Below are 22,248 nucleotides of genomic sequence, written 5' to 3' on the forward strand. Positions count from 1 at the left end.
CCCTCCTTCCCTCTGAGTTCCTGACACCCCACCTACCAGCTCCTGGCTACCACTGCTTCCTGCCATTGCCACTACACTTCCTGAACCCTTGTTATCCTTGTCACAATCCTTACACATCCACTCCTGCCCCAGACTACCCAGCTCCCCCTCCTCTAGTCCTGCACACTCCGTATGGACCCAGCCTTCGCATTTGTCACACCGTACACCACTCTCTCCATCTTTCCACACCTTTTTACAACCCACACATTTAAGCTTCGACTTACATTTCACCCTACCCATTTTGTCACAATTCACTATTCTACACTAACCTATTACCCAAATAACTTAAATAATATATAATCCTACTGTAATAACCAACAGATAATCCTACACCTTAGATCTTATTTCTACTCTAATTAAACGGCCACGTGGCGACCGCAAATCAACACAACGCTACCTAAAATTTAAAAAAGATAAGCCTAAAGTGTACAAAAATTTATATAAGAAATGATTACTTGCCAAGAATAACACAAGCAATGTTAACTTGTAAACGGACAAAACTAATCTCCTAACAAATCAAACAGAAATAGCTCAATAACTTACCTGAAAATCTCATAATTAGTAACAAGGAAATATTTGTGTACATGTGTTTTACTCTTAAAAAAATATAAAATAACATTAGTCAACAATTTTTTGATCAATAATGCAATGTTTGTTTTGAACGTACAAAAAAAAAAAATACCCGAACATGTACGAACCAGCCCGAAGGGCATGTCGATCTATGGGGGTGAAACTTAGGCTGTCCGGATCAGACACATCAAGGCCATAGAGTCAATGCAAAGGACAGGAATTAGGCGACCTTTTTAAATGGCTGGTCACCACGTGGCTATTCCATGGATTATTTTTTTTTTTCATGTTTTTCTTACTCTTTGGTATTAGTGTGTGTCTGTTTGGTTAGTTTGTGGCAGAGACAATCTATACGGAGTCACATGTTGTTTGGAGGTTAGGAATTAAGTTTATCAAGCATTAAATAAATGATAATATTTTGCTGTTTTAATAATGCAAGTTAGGTTAACGTAAACAATAAAGTTAAAAGTTTGAAGAAAAAATGAAGACCAAACCCACAAGGCATAAAAATGATAATACTTTTAAGGTTTGTGATATATTTTTTGTTATACTTTTATTTCACATTCATCTTTAATTTGTCCACCTCCGTAGCGTAGTCGGATTCACACCGGCTTACGGTGCGAGGGGCTTTGGGTTCGATTCCCGGGCAAGGCATGGGTGTTAATCTATGTACGAATATTTGATTGATGACATGATAATAAAAGGCTTCGACAGGTGGATAATCCCTGGCTTCGACTAAGAAATTGCATCTAGTGCTGGTTGTAAGCGGTATCCGAGAACCATTCAACCAATAAAAAAAAAATAAAAAAATGTTAGGAGTGAAAATGTTGCAGTTTCGCTTAAGGATTTATTCCTCTACTATTCAATATAATAACATTTAAAAAAATTTCAGTTATACTAGTTTGGTGGTAAGGGATTAACACCGTGATGGGCCTGGCAGTCTAACTGTTAAGCATTAGATTGAATTTGAAGAAAAAATAAATGTTTTTACTTCCTAATATTTTAATATAATAATTTTAAAAAGCCATCATGATTTTTCAAACGTTTTTGTTAATTGAGGTTTTACAGTTGTAGTTAGGTTTGCTATATTAAAAAAAAAAATCATTAAATTTTGGCGGGTTAGGTTGTTTGCATTTAAAATACTGTAAAACATTGATGTAGTTTTGTTAGTGAAAATTAAAATTAAGAAATTATTATCATTATATTACATAATTTTAATTGCAGCTAACCTAACATAATTAACTTTCTACATAATTTTGTTTACAATAATATTCAATATACAATATTGTACAATATTACAACAATGCTCAATGTATCTGAGTGGTTGTTGTTGACAAAAAGCATTTAAGAATGCTCCGAGGGCGGATGAGTAGTTTTGTTTCCATTCTTTGTTTTTAAACTGTTTTTTTTTTTTGGTACTTATAGTGAAAATGGTTAAAATGTGTGTTTTCAGAATAATTTTTAGCCATGAAACACCCGGTAGCAATTCTTGAAAACACTTTAGCGACTTGCATTATGCCTTTGTCTTCATTTCTCAGCCACAGAATGTTACGGTCACCACTCAAATGATGCGTTACGAGCGCCAGTTCAGAGCACTTAGGGACGATACCGCATTTGAAGCATCTGCGAGTGTCCCTCTAACAGACGCATCTGCTAGGCCTCAGTTCATTGGTTCGCTCGAACGTGTTCCAGTTCCAACTGTTCTCGGAGCGCATCGCGGGCATTGACGTGGACGTGTTCCACCGGGTGGGGCACCGCTACGAGGATGCCTCGGAGGAAGAAGGCACGCACGTGCACCAGTGCCTGCAGAAGTGGAGCGTCCTGAACCTTTCGGAGAGCTACGACCGGCTGCGACGGAGGTTCCCCTCCGTGGAGACCCTGCCCCAGCTCCTGAACAAGAAGGACGAGGTCGTGGCGCTTCTCCTGGAGTTCGTCGAGCTGCGGGACTCTCTGTCCCTTCAGCCGGTTCTGGAGTGAGTGAGCCTTGGGCGACGTTGCTCAGAGATGCCAGTTTTCGGGGGAAAGCATTTTTAGGGCTACACTATAGGTAGGGACCGGAAAAATTCGCGGTTTCGATGGCCTTCAGGATAGACTGCACATTCCCCTGTACACTCGGGCAAACAACGCAAGTTCATTGGCTGCCGACTTGTAAGTCGTCTCATCTGGTTTGTCTGTGGTTCGATCCTTCTTCGGTTGAGGGTATATAATTGGTTGAGATTCGTCCAGATGAACAGTAAGCCAATAGCAAAATCATCTAAGAGGTATATGTATTTGAATTCTAGCTTATCGCCTAATGAATCCGCAATTTTTTCAGGTCTCTAACTGTAGGCAAGTACAGTAAACTCCCTATTATCCGCGGGCGGATGATCCTAGGTACGGATTATCCGTGGGCGGATGATCCTAGGTGCGGATTATCCGCGCATGCTACGAAAAAAATACAGCACATATGTGAATCTGTATTTTATTACAAGCGAGCAAATTTTAACTCTACTGACGAGTATTTTAACTCTACTGTGCGCATTATACAATAAAAATCCACAGGCCTTCTCGGAACTCACGCAGTAGGCCGGCAAGCATTGCTATTTTTGTCTCTGTCGCGCTTTGTTTCTAGTCGTATGGTTGAGCACTTTTATGTTTCTATGTTAATTATTCAGTAAAATACTAAAATTTTAGCATCATTTAAAATTTTTTACTGTTAATTGTAACTTTTACTGTACATAAATATTTAGATTTTTAAGTTGAAATTAATGTTTCCTTTTTTGTTTCCCATTTTCAGCTCTTTTGTGGATTATCCACGATTTTCACTATCCGCGGTGGCCCTGCCACTTAATTTCGCTGATAATCAGGAGTGTACCTACTGTATAAAGCTACTATAAAAATATAGTTTTATCTTACATGTTCTAAAATTTATAAGAGATTATGGAATATACTTCAGAAAGGGGGAGGCATTTGGGGAACTCACCACTGAATGTGGATATCAAGTTGGTAAAGCAGATTTTGCTACATGAAGACAGTGGGATAAGATTTTTTGAGGTTTCCTTCAGCAGTTACACTGCTTTCTGAGGCAACAGCAATATCCTACACATATATTTTATTCCATAATGTGTGTGTGTGTGTGTGTGTGTGTATGTGTGTATATATATATATCTTGTAAATATTTAACATGTTAAAAAACATTTTTTGGTAAGTTTATCAGAAAATCACAGTCCAAGCTATACATCTTAGCATCTGGCCCAACTAATTACTCGCTTCTTAGTGCTCAGAATGGCATTTGTTGAAGTGGCTATTTTTGATGGCTTGGCTAAGCATAGACTATTAGGTCGTCTCTAGTGTTTCTCGCAACACTATACCTGCACAACGAATTCTTGCAATCCAAGACATATACGTATGTGAAATGGGAATATTTTGCAGTAGACTTTACTTTTACAGAACCATGTAAATAAAGTTGATCAAAGTTTGCTACACAACCAGAAATAAATTTGGCCATTTTTTATCAGCTATTTGCTTATTTTTATAAACTTTTTTAAATTATATTTTTTTGGTCATTTTAAAACTTTATACATATGTAATATAAATGTTACTCTAAATGTTACATGTATTGTAAACATTGTACATACCTACTCTAAAAAAAATAAGAAAAAATATTTTACACAGACTTATTACTCATTTTAATAACCTAGATAAATTTTTTCCTACATTAGATAAAATTCTTAACAGATAATCGTACAAAAACATAAACTTTTTCTATTTAATTTTATATATCAGTTGATCTGGTTAAGAATTTACCTAATACTTTAAAATTTCCAATATTGTCTAGAGTTCATTGTTTTTTATTATCTTGCAAAGGCTTATTTTTGTAATCGTCGTATCTAATTTGGTTGTTTTGTGTGTTTGTTAATGATTCTGTATGGTTCATACCATTTATGGCTTTTTAGCTGGTGGTAGACATTAAACATATCAAGTAAATGAATTAATGATTGACAAATTGAATCAATCAATGAATGATATAATTAATAACTGAATGTATAAATGAACTATTAAAAAAATGAATGAATAAATAAGTAATTGAATGATTGATGAATGATTAACTGAAAGAATGTAGAAATAATTTAAGAAAACAAGCCTATGATTATACAAATGAATAAAAAAAAAGATAAAATAAATGAATAAATGAATTAATAAATACCTAATTAAAAACAAAAGTTTAAATTATAAAAATTAATAAATACCTAAGTAAAATATGAGGTAATTGAATTACACAGGTACAAGCCAGAGCGTAGAAAAATTGCATTTCAAAAAGTACTATTATGAAGAAAATAAGTTACTGTGTAGTACGGTAGTGCGTACCACAAGGTCAATGAACACGAGTTGCTTGGAACGAAACCTGCGTAACTGTGCAACAATAGGTAGAGCAATAAATGTACGATTTTGCACGGGTTGGTTACACAACTTTTCTTAAACCATATACCATTGTTAATGATGCTGCTGTGTGTATATATCAAGAAGAAAATCCACCAACAAGGAAAACTTTCATGAGTTCCACTAACAGAAATGATTGCATTGTTTTCATTTCATGCAACTCCCCTCAGTTTTTAGACACGCCACAATTTTTCTTTTCATACATAGTTTCATACCGTTCATCATCGTGATTCTCCGCGCTTCTTCTCTGTTAACATTTAGTCCTGAGTGCTGTGTTACATACTTCATTGGTGTCTATTTCAGAATATCCTCCATGTTTAAAAACGTACACACTAGTAATGTCTCTCTCAAACTCATTATTTTAACTTATGCAAAATGATCTCTTCTTTTTTTGCACAAATACGTACAGAGTGTTGTTAGTGTCAATATTAATTAGGGATGGGTCAATGTAAAATTCTCCAATACCATAAAATCTTTAATATTCAAAGGATTCTGTATTATAGGTAAAAGATTTAAAAAAAAAAAAAAAAAAAAATTACAGGAAATAAAGTTAATAAATTAAAAAGTAAACACTGATAACCTCTGAAGTTTACTACGTAAATTTTTTTCTTCACACCTATTATGTTACCATTCCCCAAGATATTGTACTTTTAACATGTAATTATAAAGATAAAATTACAATGTATATTTATTCCAAAAACTTAGTTCAAGAATAAAATATTTAAAGGGTTAATATTTTAACACCATAGTTGATATGTTTGATTTCTTGTACATAATTTTATTGGGGCTGTTGAGACCTAGAATCGGATTCGAGGGGTATGTTAGAAGTAGGTACTCTTTGGGATTCCGATTGAGATTCGTATTTGAGAAAATTGGGATTCTACCCATCACTAATTGTAAGTTTTTTGAATACACACATGTTCATATTTAAAATTTTATTTATTAATTTTTTTTGACGTGCCAACGTCTAATAAATCGATGAACGCCGGCTGCACGCACAAAAAAGTGTCCCGTTATGCACATTGTCCCGTTACGCTCATTGTACGCTTGCGCCGCATCTATCTTTCTTCCATTCGATTGGAACAACCATCAATTTGACTTTTTCTAGGCACATTAAACTTTAAACACTCCCATTCGTTTCCTACTTTTCCGTTAAAGTAATAACATATATGAATTAATGTGTGCAAATAAAAGTAAATTTATCAATTAAATTGTAGATTAAATTTCACTCCTTCTTTGTATCCATACAAAATAGTGATAATTCAATAAAAATGATTCAATTTTATTCATAAAAGAATGCAATAATTTCATCAATGTTTTGTTATGACGTTGTCACGTTAAAATATCTTCCGTAAAACGACTTTACAGACAACCAATTTTTTTAAATCACCCCTGAAAAAAATTGCTGTGTTTGCCAGTGATTCTGGTTGAAGGTTTTGCTGGACTACCTGATTGTCACACCTCTGCCGTCTGCCAGGTTGATCGTGGCGCTGGCGAGGGACCTGCACCACGACTTCTACCCGCACTACGGCGGGGTCCTGCGGAGCCTCGTCGGCGTCCTGGTGGCCAAGGACCCGGAGCAGCTGGAGTGGGTCTTCACCTGCCTGGCGTACCTGTTCAAGTTCCTGTGGCGCAGCCTGGCCCGCGACGCGCCGGCCGTGTTGGACGGCCTGGTCCCCCTGCTGTCCCCCGCCTGGCCGGCGCACGTCAACAACTTCGCGGCCGAGGGCTTCGCGTTCGTCGCCCGCAAGGTCAAGGACAAGCGGCGGTTCCTGCAGCTGGTCCTGGGACACCTCCGGGAGCGGCCGGACGTGAGTCGGGAGCGGCCACCACTTCTTTGTTCATGTACCGTTTTTTACTCGAATGTAATGCTATTGTTTACCGTCGAACGGTACCGCTCCCTTGTTCTCATAGGTTGAAAGTTGAATCCATTCTTCCACCGGAGGACCACGCAAGTAATTGCGACTGATGCAAGTCCACCGAATTGTCCATGCACACGTCACCGCACCAGTCCTACCTCCCACAACACGTATTGTGTGCACGGCACAACCATTGTTCCCGGTAATCTTCAACCAACCACCGAAGTTACTCCGAAGTTCCGCACGTAACTAACTCACTAAAAACATGAACCGAACAGTCAAAAAAATGGTGCCTGGTAACGGTATTCTTCCACAGTCAGTGTCACCTACAACTCAAAGTTAAATTACCTCCTAACATCATTTATAGACTAGTTTATACGAAATAGCTATGATACCTACCAAGACTGTGAAAACTAAAAGTGGGGGGTCGAATTATAATCGCAAACTTGTATCTTGCCGTTGGGAACAGCTTAGTTGAAAAACTGCACACTCTGCCTGAAAAAACTACATCACTTATGTCACTTTAGTCTGGGGCTCCCTGAACCTCTGCACAGGCGTGACAGATGAGAGATGCAGTATGGAAGTGAGGGTGCAAATGGAGTGTCACTGGGTTCCTTCTCTTTGCTGTGGCTGCTGGGGAAGGCACCCCCCTCTCCCTCTTTCACCCTCCCGGACGACCACTGTAATTCACCACGTTAAATAAATTAAATAATATTCAAGAGCTAGGTACTTGAATTGCTATTTCAAATCCATAAAGTCTTTTGCCTAAACTCATTCAAAAAATTTGGGGTTCTTTTATATTCAGGGTCACTTTATTTTTGGGTAAATACAGTATTTATTTTATTTTCGAGGGTCATTTTAATATAAAATGGAAATTTTATACAGATTTTATTAAAATACAAAAAAAAAAAATTATTTTTCTACATAGTTTCCTTTAACGGAAATACATTTTCTCCGTAGAATAGGAAACTTTTTGACGCCTTCATGAAAAAAATTAAATGGCTGCCCTCGGTAATCAATTGCCCATGTACGGTTTGAAGTAAATCATTCCCCACTCTAATGCCTTCTTCAGTGGACCTTAAACAAGCTCACGCAAGGCTTAAATATTGTGGTAATTGACACTGGTCGCCAGATGCCTGTTTAGGGCTTTGATCCTCCACTTTATCACGACCATTTAGAAACTTCTGGGCCCAATGAACACTTGGGTTTTACTCAGAGTAGCATCACCGAATTGTGCTTGAAGTTTCTTCAAAATTCCATTTGATTTCACACCATGTTTGGCGAGGAAACAAGCAATAACGTTTTGTGTAACTGATGCTGGTTATTGTTTTTCACTCATAGCGATACTGATGTGATAGACGTGAGTGTAAGTGCTGGGTGTATGCCTATCCTCTCCATTCTGCCGCCACCAATTCCCTGGCGCGCTGCACCGCTCACGTCACTACGAACAATATTTGAGGAAAAGGATTCAAAGAAAAATATTAAATAAAGCAAATTAAAAAAAAAAATTCAACATTGATAACCTCTGAAGTTTACCAAGTCAAATTTTTTCTTCTTACCTATCCTGTTACCATTCTCCAAGATATTGTAATTGTACTTTTAACATGTAATTTTATTTGTGAAACAACTATTAAAGGTAGAATGTTTCAACACCATGGTTAAAAAAATTTTATTTATTGAACAAAAAATTATTTTTGACCCTTGACACATAGATTCAGATTCTAGGGTACTTTCAAGGTACGTTCTGGTATTATAATTCATATTCTGACACACACACACACTCACACACATACACACATATATATCACCCTTTGGTAAAAATATTACCAGAAAATATTACCAAAAGTTCCTGAAAAAAACTGAAGTTTATTCACCAGGTTTTATAAGTCATATCACCTTAAGGCTCTGTGCACCACTGCGTGAGATAAAGACTTACCAAACATACTATAGCAGAAATGATGGGGAACCACACAAGCCAGGCATTCACACAAGGCTAATGCCTAGGCCACTTACAGGGATGGTGAGGTTGACTTTTCTTTACTTCAATCAGAAAATGGCAATTTATATATAAATCATTTATTAAAAATTGGTTTTTTGAAATTTGAAATTTTAGTCAAGGAATGTCAGGAAAATATTGTTACAGATTTATAACAGAAATTTTATTACAGATCTGTGATTTTAGGATATTTTGTGAACATTGTAACTTTCTGAGATCATAAAGTAGGAACTAAATTTTGTGGTGAATTGCGATAAACCTGAAATAAAACCGAAATGTGAGTCTGTACGACGTGTGACACGGAAACACGGGTTAACTCTGGAAGTAATACATACCGTATTTGCTCGCGTAAAGGCCCCGCCCACGTATACGCCGCCCCCCCCCCCCCCCCCCCCTCCTTGTTTTGTAAACATTTTTGAGAAAAAATATAAAAACGTGTTTTTCTGGGTTTATCTGAGGGCAGGGCAGCTTGGCATGCATCAAACAGCAAGCCATGTATTGTGAGCTGCGAGAGGTGATTTTGTAAGCAGCAGTGATACAGAGACTGGCATTATAGTTTGTCCGCTCTCAGTAGGACTGTCGTGAGGCGTGACAGACGTACGCAGTTAGTCGTATCTCAAACGACATAAAGATAAAGAAAGCTTGACTCGCACGCTTGTGTTGATGTGCAGTGTTGTCGGAGAAGAAGAGGGGAAGCGAAGGAGGAAGGGAAGTGGGTTGAGCAAGGAATTACCTATGAAAACTGGTACACGTACCATGAAACTGGTATTTCTAACCTTTGTCTGGTTGGCTGGCTAGCTGGCAGGAGGGAGGTTAAGCCACGCCTCTGCCTCTCTCCCCCCCCCCTGCCGCAGCACTGCCTCTCCCCCCTGCGGACTCGCTGCCTCTCTCTCCCTCCTGCCGCGTCGCTGCCTCCCCCACCCTCCCTCATTAGAACAAAGACGCACGACTTGCCAGTCGTTCCACCAGCTGTTTCATTTAATCAAAATTTAATTGGCGTTTAAATAGGTTGTGGCGGTATTTCATTTTGCTTTTATTAAATGTTAGTTTTTCATACCTGAAAAAAAAGAAAAATCCATTTTTCTGTTTTTAATACATGAAAAAAAGAAAAATCTATTTTTTTCCTCCAAATTCGCAAACTCCCCATTTTTGGAGTCGAAAATTTGGAAAAAAAAGGGGGGGGACTTTATACGAGTAAATACGGTAGGTAATTAAGAGAAAATGTTTCACCCTGATCACTGAAATTTGTTTTTGTCAACTTTCAGAATTCTAATAATTGAAATAATTGACTTCATTTTACCATGTAGTGTGTGTCAGTGTGTGGCAGGATGCGGCCGCCTGCTGTTCGAGGTGGTGCGCGGAGTTTCGGGCCAGCTGCACAGCTGCGCGGAGGCCGTGCTGCCCGTCTACCTGCGCGCTCTGGGCGACGAGGACGTGCCCGTCGAGCTGCTCTCAGCCGTGCTCCAGCACGTCGTCGCGTGTGCGTGCTCCGAGTTGAAGCCGGACAAGTGCGCCGTCCTCTGGACGTGCATCTACGTGAGTTTTTCCCATAGTCGAACCAACCTGATTCTGGTTGATGTTTGAGTGACCCTCGTGACAAGATAAAATTCAGTAGCGTTGTGATATTCGCACCCTGAGTGCAAGACTATCGTCACTCAAAAATCGGTGCGATACTATCACAACTCAGACGCAATAGTCTTACACATGTGCTTATAATATGTTTTCCTGAGTGCAACACTACATTATTTGCCACAAGTCCCGTAAAAGTAAATATAATATTTGCGATAGTCTTGCAGTGCCTAGATAATGATACTTTCCTGCTTATGGTAAAAAAATATCTCGTAAACTCAATTTTTTTGAGTTACGATAGTCTTGTACTCAGGGTTCGGTATTTGAACTGTTGGGTTTTGGCCGCCCCGCTCACGCGTGAACGAACCGCGTCGCGCAGGGCGCGGTGGACTCGTTCTCCGAGGAGGGACGGACAGACGCCGTGCTGCGGGCCGTGGGCCTGGCGCGTCAGCTGGTGGCGTGGAAGCAGGGTCTGTGGGTGTGCGGGTCGGAGACGCTGGCCCGACGCCTCGGCGCGCTGCTGGCTTCCTCGGCCCCCGAGGTGTCGGCCCTCGCCGCGGACCTGGCCGCGCTGCTGTTGCAGTCTCGTCACGCCCGGCTGCCGCAGGAGCACGCCAGCCTCCTCGCCAACCAGGTGAGCCGTGCGTTCCCCCTCCTCCTTCACGACCGTCGAGGCTTGGGACTGGGTGAGCTGCTTCTGTTTAACAACCAGTGCCTCGAAACAGGTTGGAGAATATTTGCCATGACCTTATATCACCGCTGAATGATGGTAATTCAACTACTGGTAGATGCACACTCTGTGAATAATGAGAGGCGGATGATGAAGCCGTGCGTTCCCCTCCTTCACGACCATCGAGACTTGGGACTTGGCACTGTTTAGCAACCAGTGCCTCAAAACAGGTTGGAGAATGTTTGCCATGACTTTATATCGCCGCTGAATGATGGTAATTCAACTACTGGCAGATGCACTCTTTGTGAATAATGAGAGGCGGATGATGAAGCCGTGCGTTCCCCTCCTTCACGACCATCGAGACTTGGGACTTGGCACTGTTTAGCAACCAGTGCCTCAAAACAGGTTGGAGAATGTTTGCCATGACTTTATATCGCCGCTGAATGATGGTAATTCAACTACTGGCAGATGCACTCTTTGTGAATAATGAGAGGCGGATGATGAAGCCGTGCGTTCCCCTCCTTCACGACCATCGAGACTTGGGACTTGGCACTGTTTAGCAACCAGTGCCTCGAAACAGGTTGGAGAATGTTTGCCATGACTTTATATCGCCGCTGAATGATGGTAATTCAACTACTGGCAGATGCACTCTTTGTGAATAATGAGAGGCGGATGATGAAGCCGTGCGTTCCCCTCCTTCACGACCATCGAGACTTGGGACTTGGCACTGTTCAGCAACCAGTGCCTCGAAACAGGTTGGAGAATGTTTGCCATGACTTTATATCGCCGCTGAATGATGGTAATTCAACTACTGGCAGATGCACTCTTGGTGAATCATGAGAGGTGGATGATGAAGCCTGTGATGAGCTGAGTAATGTTTTCTTTGTGAATAAATCAGAAATAGATCTTATCTTATAATGTTATAATACAAATCATCAAATGTATCCAACTTTTTGTTATGCTCCATGCAGGTGGCCCTCAGTAGCCTTTGTTGAGACGTATCAGCTACATACAGCCTTCTCTGCAAGAGTTGAAAGCTCTTTGCAAACGTTTTTTCTGATCTGCGCAAGCCTGGAGTGAACAGTGGTCAAATATGCCGTTGTCTAGTGGTGTCCTGCCCAAAATACCATGACCTTGAACGCAGTCCTTCTTCCCTCAGCTTCATCCCTTTCCCCTCCTGGCGATGTACCTTTGTGTTGAGTGCTTCTTTGTTTGTAATTGTTCAGTAATATTTGTAATGTTCCATAATTCTGCGTTTACTATGCTGTGTAACAGCACAATGTTTTATGTCTCCAAAGTAGTGCTTCTTCCACAATTTGAGTCGCATCACAAACACGCGCACGTTCCACGGACCATTGCGTGCCCTCTAATTGTGACTGTATCCAAACCCAGAACTGACTCGCCGTAATTATCAATACGTTCGTGACCGATACGGCCCGGAGGACCAAAATGTTATGTGACGATGGAAATTAACAATTTCTTCCGAAATGGTGAATCATAGCAGCGCCCAGCACAGGGTTGTGTCTAGACAGCCGTCTTAAGTTTGACGGACTTTTGTTAGATACACAAAGCTTAGGGAAAGTTTAGTCCATATCTAAACTACAGCATTGCACAAAAAAAAAATCTGTGAGATTTCCATGTTTCAAGCACAAACAATAAATGTGAAACATATATACAAATGGTCTTTATAAAGTCTTCCTCAGACCTACGGTGCCTTGTAACACAAGTCGAACAGCCAATAGCTTTTAAACCGAGTGGTGAAACGTATTTTAGGCAAGCAAACCTTTTTTTTCCCTTCCACCGTGAGGTTTTTTTTTTTTTTTTTTTTTTTTTTTGGAAATACGTTACTGAAGAATGTATCCCAATCTGTCCTGTGAAGTGTAACCACCAGCTTAATAAATATGTCTCGTGAATTACAAAAGTCTCTCACCCTGACTGCACACGCCGATACATCCTGCCACACTGCTATCCAAGAACGGGACGCTCTCTTTAGCTGGCGTGGCATTCCCCAGGTGCTGGATCTGCCGCAGCGGGAGGTCCTGCTCAGGTTCTTCGAGAGCGTGTTCGACTACAGCGGCTTCGAGTCGCTGGTACTGCCGCGCCTGCTGGCCCACTGCTGGGACGCGGGCGCGGACTCCGGGGTGCTGCGGCTGCTCGCGCGCCTCGTTCTGCGCAAGTCCCCGCCGTGTGCTTCGGGCGTCGAGCTGGCGGGCTGGAGGCAGTACCCGCTCTGCTTCCCCGACGACACCGGCGGGTGAGTGGCGTGCGGTGGATGCAGATACAACAACAGATACAAAACTGATCCAATTTTTTTTTTTTTTTTGTAAATACCGCTTAAACCCGAAATTTGGAATATTTTTCGACCCAAAACTTTTTGATTATGAGTTTATGGAAAATACGTTATGTAGTAAAAATCACAGTTCAAACGCACAGAAATAAAAATAATTCAAATTAGTAAATGTATACAATATGTATCAAAAGCTTTTCTGGTGCCACTTTCTGTCAGTAGAGTGATTTGCCTTGCTTTTTTTTAAAAAAAAAAATAAAAGCAACAATTAGAAGAAGAAAAAAAGTCAGCATTCATAATGAAAAGAGTTCTATGGCTGTAATTCATAAACCATGGTGGTTTGCCAGGAAAAGTAACATAGTCATATTTATTACATTTTGTCAGTTTCACATGATAAATGCCTAATGGCTTTGAAATGTTGAATATTTCATCTAGTGGATGGACTGAGAAAGTAGATGGCAAGGAAGGCTACCAGAGAATCTCAATTACAAAATTGAACCAAACAGTAGCTCTGGTCGTACAGTTTTTGTTCCATGACAAAGTTGTACAGTACTTGTAAGCATTATTACAGTAGTGCAATCATTAAAGAATTATGATTATGGTATTTTATATTCAGGTTTGTATTTTTGTGTCTGTTAAGGAATGTTTGTACCATTTGTTGGAAAATTACTTAAATATTTTTGCTGCAGCACTGATTTTGTATAAAGGAAATGAGTTGAAATGTGTGTGTGTGTGTGTTTTATTTAACATGAATTCATATCCTACTTTGCAGCTGTAATGTAGTAAAAAAAAAAAACCATGAAATTCTAGCGTGATTATAGAAATGTGAATCTTTGTATATTATATAAAAGTATTTATATAGCTTACATTTTAATTTCAATTTTTGCAGAATGAAGCTGAATTTTCCATCTTTACTGTTGAAGATACTACAAGTTGAGGAAACAGATGATTTGCTGGCCTCACTAGAAAGCTGTTTGTGCGTGTTGATTTGCCTCCCGCATTTGAAAGTTTTATCAAAAAATAATGCGGTTGGTGCTGTTAGAAACGTGACCAACATTGTGATGAAAGCATTGATGAAGAGAACTGAAGAAGAAAGCTTTACATCTTACCCTGAAGCCATTCCGAAACCTGAACGTGAAGCAACGAACAAGTTGACGTTTTTGTTTAGTGTAGCGATGGAAACGCTCGTACATCTGGAGGACGAAGTGTTGTTGGGTGTCGTCGACTTTGACCAAGTGGTCGATGTTTCGCTCTCATACGCAACGGGTCCCGAACATCTCTGCATGCTGCGCACATTGGATCTGTACCTGTCGTCACTCCACGAGCAGAATGCAGAAGTTTTCTCGGCGGTTCTACTCACCAAACTACTCGATCATCTGGAAAGCAACATTCTGTCACCATACCACCCTGTGAGTAAGCACTTGAACAGGGCTCCTGTGGACTGGGAAAATCTGCAAAACAGGGAATTCAAAATGTGTTTTCAAAACCTGTTAAACACAGGAAATACCCACGAACTAACCCTCTAGTTCAGTTTTGTGCAAAAAAAAATACCTCTTTCTTGCCTCCCTAGTTTAAAACCACTAAAAAAAAAAATTCATGATTTACTTAAAAAAAAAGTATAGTCAGTATGCTGTAATCATTAGTTCACAGATTTGATTCATAAAATAATACACATATTTAACTGTATTTATTGGGTGGGGCTCATATTTATGAGGTATTTAGGATAAATATTACAATATCACAAATCATGTTCGTCATGAAAACTAGTGTAGAGAACAATTACCAGAAAATAACCACATGGGTGAATTGTAGGGATGTGCGAGTACCCGATATTTTCGGGTAAGGTTCGAATCCACAATTACCCAAACCCGGAATCATTGTACGTACATGGATTCGAACAGTATTACGAGTATTCACAAAAGTTATAAATTAATTTAATACGGCTCAAAAATACTAGCAGTGAAAAATAAAATTAGGCTACTATTACGTAAGTATTTATAATATTATGTATTCAAGAAAGATATGTAAATTAAATAATTAACACAGTGACATTAAAAGAATTTCGAGATTTCAAGAGCTTAAACTATAATTACGAATTTCCTTGTATAGCAAACTATAAACTAAACACAATTACATACCTACAAGAAAAAAACATATTGGCTATATATTGGAGAAAAAATGGTTTCGTTTGCTGAAACGTTTATAAAACAGATATCCCTGTGGCGTGCAATTTATTACGATTGAGTTGGAGAATCGAATATCTTTGGTTTTCATATTTTAAAGTGTTTATTAATTAAGTTTACATAATTATAAATGTTTCAATCTCAGTGTAATAAATAATTGCCAGTAGTTAGAGTTAGACAAAGAGAACGCAAATTATTTTTAAATTAATAAGTTATTTTTAATTATTCTGTGCTTAATATTCGGAATCGGATTCATATCTCAAATATTGCCAGGGATTCGAATCGGATTCGAACTGAACTGAAAATCAAGGATTCGCACATCCCTAGTGAATTGTAACATTTGGGGGTACACCAAATATTTGGAGCACTGCTGTGGTACTTAACACTCACGCTTAAGCAAAATGCAAGTGTGCAGCCTGTTTGGTTTTCATCTTTTTAGCCAATCATACACCTTTTTTCAGTGAGATGAGAAAATCTGGGGCATAGATGGTGGACGTGTAGTACTTAACTGAAGTACTTAAAAGTCGTAAGGGCAAAGAGCCAAAGATAAATTAAAATAATTTAATTATATTTTACATGTGTCCCAGACAAATTGCAAAATATGAATTTAAGGTAAGTCAGGTCACAAAGTCTAAAAGACTCATTTGTTTTCTTTTTTAAGTTTGAAAAGATACAGTATGTACAGTAATTTTGAAAACTGTCAAAAAATATGTAGCAGCCATGTGGCAGTTTATAAAGGATATTTTAAAAATGAATGACATTAAAAAATAATTTATCTGAGAAAAAAAAAAGGCATTTATTTAGAAAATTACTTCAAATAGCATCTATTTTGAAAATTAGTAACAAAATATAGCATCTATAGCAAGATGATATTTTTTCTGGTCCCTGTCTATTAGTTAAGAGTAATGAAAAAATATATGTATATTTGATTTGAAATTTTTTATCAATTATCAAATCATTCAATAATATCCAATATTCTTTGAATACCTTCAGATCCGTACAGACTGTTCTTGGTTAAACTAAGACTTTGAGATGTTATCTCAGGGCTCACGCGAAGGGAACGTCTCTCTCGCAGGTGCGGCTGCTGACGCTGCACGTCTTGTCGCTGTTCGAGACGGCGTCGTCAGGCGCTGCCGCCGGCTGCGGGCTGAGCGACTGGACGCTGTTCAGCGTCTCTCTCGCGGCCGAGCGGACCCCGGCCTCAGTGCACGACTATCGCGAGAAGCTGCAGCACGCCAGCAAGCTGGGCTTCGAGAGCACGCGCGACGCCTTGCTCCGCAACCCTCGCTGTAGCAAGGTGCGGGGGGTGGGGCAGGGTTCGTTCATTTCACGTGCAGTGGAACCTCGCTGATGGGACCCTAGCTGTATCAATGTTACAAGTGTTTTGAAACGCACGGTCACAGTAATTATGACTGTATAAATAGGGACATAACTAAACGGTGAAATGCGATAAAACCGGAATAACACCTGAAAAGCATGTCAAAAACACCACGTAACACCAGAATGCAAATTTAAGGTAAAGTTGCAATGCTTTCTTTGAAAATAGTTTGTTACGAAAATTTTTTGTGAATGTGTACATGTATACTACTGCAATAAAATTGCGAAACTGGAAAAAGTAAATTTCTGCCCGACCAAATCTAATTCAAATTCGAAGTTGTGTTATAAGTAGGAACAAGATTATATGGTGAATTGCAATAAAACCGAAATAACAGTGAAAAGCATGTCAGTGCACCAGTTGTATTGAATTTCGACTAAAATCATGAAATTAATCATTGTTGCAAAAACTATCTTAAATAACAAAAATTGAAATTTTATTATATTAAATTAAATGTACTTAATTTTGTTAGCATGATGTTTGTATCAAAATGTATCCAAATACATTGGGAAAAAAATAATTTTACTTTGTTTAAGCTTGCATCTCTTATCAGTAATTTATTTTTTAAATTTTTGACATCTGCTCTATACATTTTCAGCACACATTCACATGCAGATTAATTTTTGTTTTGAATAGTTCTGCTGAAGACATACATATTACAAATTATTTTATTGTAAAAATTCACCATACGTATTTAGTAAAAATGTCACTATTTTGATGAAATTAGTATTACAAAATTTTTGAGTATATATTATTTGTTGGAAAATACACTATTTTTATGAATAAAATTAAGCTATTAAAAATAAAACAATAACACTGATATCTCCTTTTTTAAAAAAAATGAAATAGCCTTTAAAATAAGGCCATAAAATATTTTCCGTAGTTATAAGAAAAGTCCTTTATAAAGTTTGTCCTAGTGTATCGGTTCTTGTGAAACTTGACGTTAGGGGATGCTAACTCGTTGCTGTGTCCACAACAGGTGCCCCTAAAGTTCCTGCTGGGGTCGCTGTACGTGAACTTCCAGCTTCTGTGGGAGCCGCTGACCAAGCTGGTAGTCTCTCATGCCCACGGCATGCCCCCGGGAGACTTCTGGGAGGTGTTCCTGGGGCAGCTTGCGGTGTCCGCGGAGCTCGCGAGGGCCAAGAGCGGGGAGCTGCCTCAAGTGGCCGACGACTTTGGGTGTAAGTCACTGTTTCCCCGTCGTGATCTTGCATCTTCCCTCGTAAATATTACACAGGCACCCGCAATATCCTGGGAGTAGATAATATTACCGGATAGCCACCCAACTGGGAAAAATGGGAAACGTTGAATTAGCCTGGAATTTTTTGATGCCGGAAAACTGTGGGAATGTTGGGAGAGAGGAGGTGGGAATGTTGGAATATTGAGAGGGAGGAGACAAGATGGTTTGTGTCTCTGGGAAGTATGAGCTTAAGCCTCGAAGAATAAGAACCAGGGGAGGGAGAGGTGAGCCATATGTCATGATGCCGCTGATGCCGTCAGCCTGGCCGGACAAGTTTCGCGTGCACCCAATTACGTCGCAGAAGCTACATCCTCCTCATGTTTAAATGGACTGTTTGGACTTGTAAATATTGTGTGTAATTTAGTGTATAGTGTTTGGAAACATTTGAATTTCGAACTTCCCGCGCTGCTTGTTAGCAGCGCCAAGTTTTTAAAGTTGGCTGCCTGCCAAAGTGGGTAGCCATGCAGCTTCCGGCAACGAAGCAACAGTTGTTGTTGAACCATCATGGCGGTAAGTTGTGCTATCGTGCACGCTTGCTGCCAATCGAGTTGTTTGCGAGTGAATCGTTATTAATTGTTTCGTTTTATATGGATTTTACAGTCTCGTACGTCTCTAGACAAAACATGGACTGTTCTTTTTTTTTGTTCCGATAGAAACTTAATTTATAGTATTAAAAACCATACAAATTATATATGCTGTTCATTAAAAAATAATGTGTTGTGTATTGATGTGTTGTATTGGTTTTATTGCTATTATACATATAATCTTGTCCCTAGTTGTATTATGTGCAGGAAACTATTATGTACAACAAAACTTCTGCAATTACAAAAATAGAAATTGAGCAAAACATGTTTCTTTTCCCCCAGGGGATGTGCTGGATGAATTGTTCAATAAGCTGCAAGACACGGAGGAGAAACCAGACCACACGAACTACAGAATACTGCTGTGGAAGGCGATGGCAGATTTCTCTGACGTGTCCGAGCCCAGGAACAGAGATTTCGTTCCGTTATTCATCTCTTACTTGGAGTGAGTAACCTGACCATATTCGCCGTAAACGGTGCTTGGACAGTGTTGAAGGACTGTTTGCTGCATGTGTTCTATCCCTCCCCTTTTTTTTTTACCTGGAAGTAGTCTGACTCGGTTATGTGGCTCTGCTAACAAAGTGAATGAAGGTGAATTTTCACTAGGTGAAGGGTCAAATTCCAATCTTCTCGAATTTGAATAAAACCATAAAACTTGTCCCTACCTATTTGTAGTTTATATGTATTCTTTTGCAAGAATGATCAATGGGATAGGGAAATAATGTTTGGTTGGACAGGGCTCACACTGGGAAATTTTCTAGAGGATAGAGTGTTGTAACCCTATCATCGATGATTGTTCGCAGGAACGAGTATCTCAAGAGCAATGCGGAGCTGGCCAGCATGTGGAACATAAAGCAAAACGTCATTGACTCTGTCCGCGACGCGGTCGAGGACGAAGCCATGGAGCAGGAGCAAGATGGGGAAGACGAAGAACTGGCGGAGATCAAGCAGCAGCTGTTGTTCCAGCCGCCCCCACCACAATCCCGTTCCCACTCACGCTCGGGGCACAAGTGAGTTTCGAGTCTCGGTAGCCGTACATGAGAGAGTTTCTCGTTTAACAGTGTAAAATTAGGTTGAGAGGATGTTTCCAAATTAATACACTATCTATTAAATATTTTTCTACAAAATTTCTTCGTCGTATGTCAGAAATTTTGATTACTTAAGATTTGATGGTGTGTGAGGATTTGATGTCTTGTTTGGCCCATCTCTATTTTATTATTTGTTTGTTATGTTAAGTGTTAACAAGTACTGATGTTCTTATGTTAGTGAACAGTTTCATTCTTTCATTTCAGAACCCTCCTTGCACACTTGACCATTTTCACGAAAATCAAAAACCCAAAAGCAATGTTCAAGGAGATGGAGCTTTTGAAAATCTTCAGCGATTTTCTTTCTCACAAAGCTCCCGACGTGCAGAAAATGGCATTGGATTACGTGCTGGCGTACAGAGATAAGGGTGTCATGCCCTACCAGTAAGTAATTGTTAAATACTGTTTACTTTCTTCAGAAGACATAAATAAATTCATTGCCGTGTCTTGGTTTTCATGTCTAGTTAATAGTTATTCACAGGTTCTTACTGGGTGAGTGCAAATATTTGAGATTTCATAAATCAAAAAAGTATCAAATCAAATTTAGTGTTTTCTATAATTTCAAATACTCACAACTCACAATCATGAGTATTTGATTATATTCAAAATTTGGTAATGCATTTGTATATCCCTATATGTAATAATCAGTGTTTACTCCCACTATAAATATATACTCAACAGATACATTGTTGCAATGTAATTATCTTTTCGGAGCGTATGCACCAATTTTATTACATGTAGTATTTTACTAATATTTAACTATGATTTTACTGTACATCTTTATTTCCATGCCACATGTGCACCTAAGATTTTTTGAGTTATTTGTTTTAAGTATTTTTTTATACTTATTACATTAAATAAGTATGTGAAGTTCTTTTACATGAGTATCACCGTGAGAAAACTACCAGCTAACTGTAATATTAGCCACGCTTTCCAACTGGAGACATCTGGGTCTAACTCAGCTGGGTATCAAACTTTCCTTGTTTCATTCCTTATCTCATTCATTGATTCCTTAATTTTTAATTTATTGATTGATTCATTCATTGATTGGTTTATTGAATTATTGATTCATTGACCAATTGATTTATTGAATCAATGATCAATCTTTTGATTTATTTATTTATTCATACGTTTTGATCCAAAACGTTGCATATCCAATGCTGTTTCAGCTGCCTTAATTTTGTTGTAAGTTAAATTTAATATCTACCTGTATCTAATGGAATCGCAGGTGTTTCGCTATCAAGTGCATTTCTGAATTGTGTGCTGTATGTTTATGTTACTTCAGCAAGATATAATTATACCTTAGCACATTTTTAATTTTCAAAGCATATGCTCTTATATACATATTTTTAATATTGTATAACAAACTTTGTTTTAATGCTAAAAACTAGCGAATAAAGTTTCTAAAATTTAAGGTTTATTTATAATTGATTATTAGGAGGAAATTTGTTTGAACATACATGGCATTATGATAATTAACCCTTTGTTAGTTCTTTTTAATATTAAAAATATTGTGCTAAGTGTAACTTCTAATGTACATGTAAAGTTCACATACATACTATTTTTCTCCAGGGAACATCTGTATGCTCTTATCGATGATAAGACTTTCAAGAACGAGATCACCATGTTCAGGATAGAGTCTGAGGGCAAAGTGATTCAAGACCACGACCGGTCCGCTGTGATGCCTGTTATTCTGAGGTGAGGCTTCTTGGGAATGTTAAGAAGCTTTGAGGGTTTGAATGCTTTTTGTAGGTGTACATATTTTGTTAGAAACCCAAAATAGAGTGTATAGCAAATGAACTTAAGGCTGAGAAATTACAGCCGAAGGACCCCCATCTTGGTTCCAACCATTTTTGGCTCACAACAATTGTTTTATTGTTATTTTTCGAAAATTCGTTTTCGTTAAGGCAAGATTTTTTTGATATTGCATATGTATGACTTTTGATAATACTATTAAATTTAAAGGTTGTAGTCAATCTTAGAAAATGATCAAAATTTGAACCCCAATGGTTTCACATAGGAATTGAATATATCTGATGCAGATAATAACTGTCCATTTCAGAAGTTTCATTAAATATTTCACTATCCTTTAATGTGGCTAAATTTTCAATAACAAACTATTGAATCCAAGATGGTTTCTTTTGGTTTTCTCCTCCTAAATAAAAATTTGTTTAAACTGTGATGGTAAAAACAATGATATTATAATGTATGCCATACACTGCTAGTGAATAATTTTTATGCTTTGAATTATTTTCATCACTTTTCTTTACTTTACTGAACCTCGAAAACACTCGAGGCTCGTACGCTTCCTAAATTTACATTAAGGTCTTTAATTTGATTTTCATTCCTTAAAGGTCCTTAAATGTCCTTAAATTTCA

The 22,248-nt window shown here is 38.6% G+C and overlaps 1 protein-coding gene across 1 annotated transcript in view; it reads left to right on the forward strand.

Moving 5' to 3' along the window:
* The first annotated feature begins 882 nt into the window (after positions 1 to 882).
* LOC134543360 (small subunit processome component 20 homolog) overlaps positions 883 to 22,248 on the forward strand; it is a 71,248-nt gene continuing 49,882 nt past the window's right edge. The window contains exons 1-13 of the mRNA XM_063388348.1: positions 883 to 1,132; positions 2,299 to 2,579; positions 6,503 to 6,836; positions 10,198 to 10,416; positions 10,829 to 11,083; positions 13,132 to 13,373; positions 14,296 to 14,815; positions 16,665 to 16,886; positions 17,944 to 18,145; positions 19,071 to 19,230; positions 19,589 to 19,795; positions 20,078 to 20,254; positions 21,443 to 21,568. Coding sequence (XP_063244418.1) covers positions 1,088 to 1,132; positions 2,299 to 2,579; positions 6,503 to 6,836; positions 10,198 to 10,416; positions 10,829 to 11,083; positions 13,132 to 13,373; positions 14,296 to 14,815; positions 16,665 to 16,886; positions 17,944 to 18,145; positions 19,071 to 19,230; positions 19,589 to 19,795; positions 20,078 to 20,254; positions 21,443 to 21,568 — 2,990 coding nt within the window. The 5' untranslated portion in view covers positions 883 to 1,087. The remainder of the gene's footprint in view (positions 1,133 to 2,298; positions 2,580 to 6,502; positions 6,837 to 10,197; positions 10,417 to 10,828; positions 11,084 to 13,131; positions 13,374 to 14,295; positions 14,816 to 16,664; positions 16,887 to 17,943; positions 18,146 to 19,070; positions 19,231 to 19,588; positions 19,796 to 20,077; positions 20,255 to 21,442; positions 21,569 to 22,248) is intronic.

Source organism: Bacillus rossius (genome assembly GCF_032445375.1).
Source record: "Bacillus rossius redtenbacheri isolate Brsri chromosome 9 unlocalized genomic scaffold, Brsri_v3 Brsri_v3_scf9_2, whole genome shotgun sequence".
NCBI lineage: Eukaryota > Metazoa > Arthropoda > Insecta > Phasmatodea > Bacillidae > Bacillus > Bacillus rossius.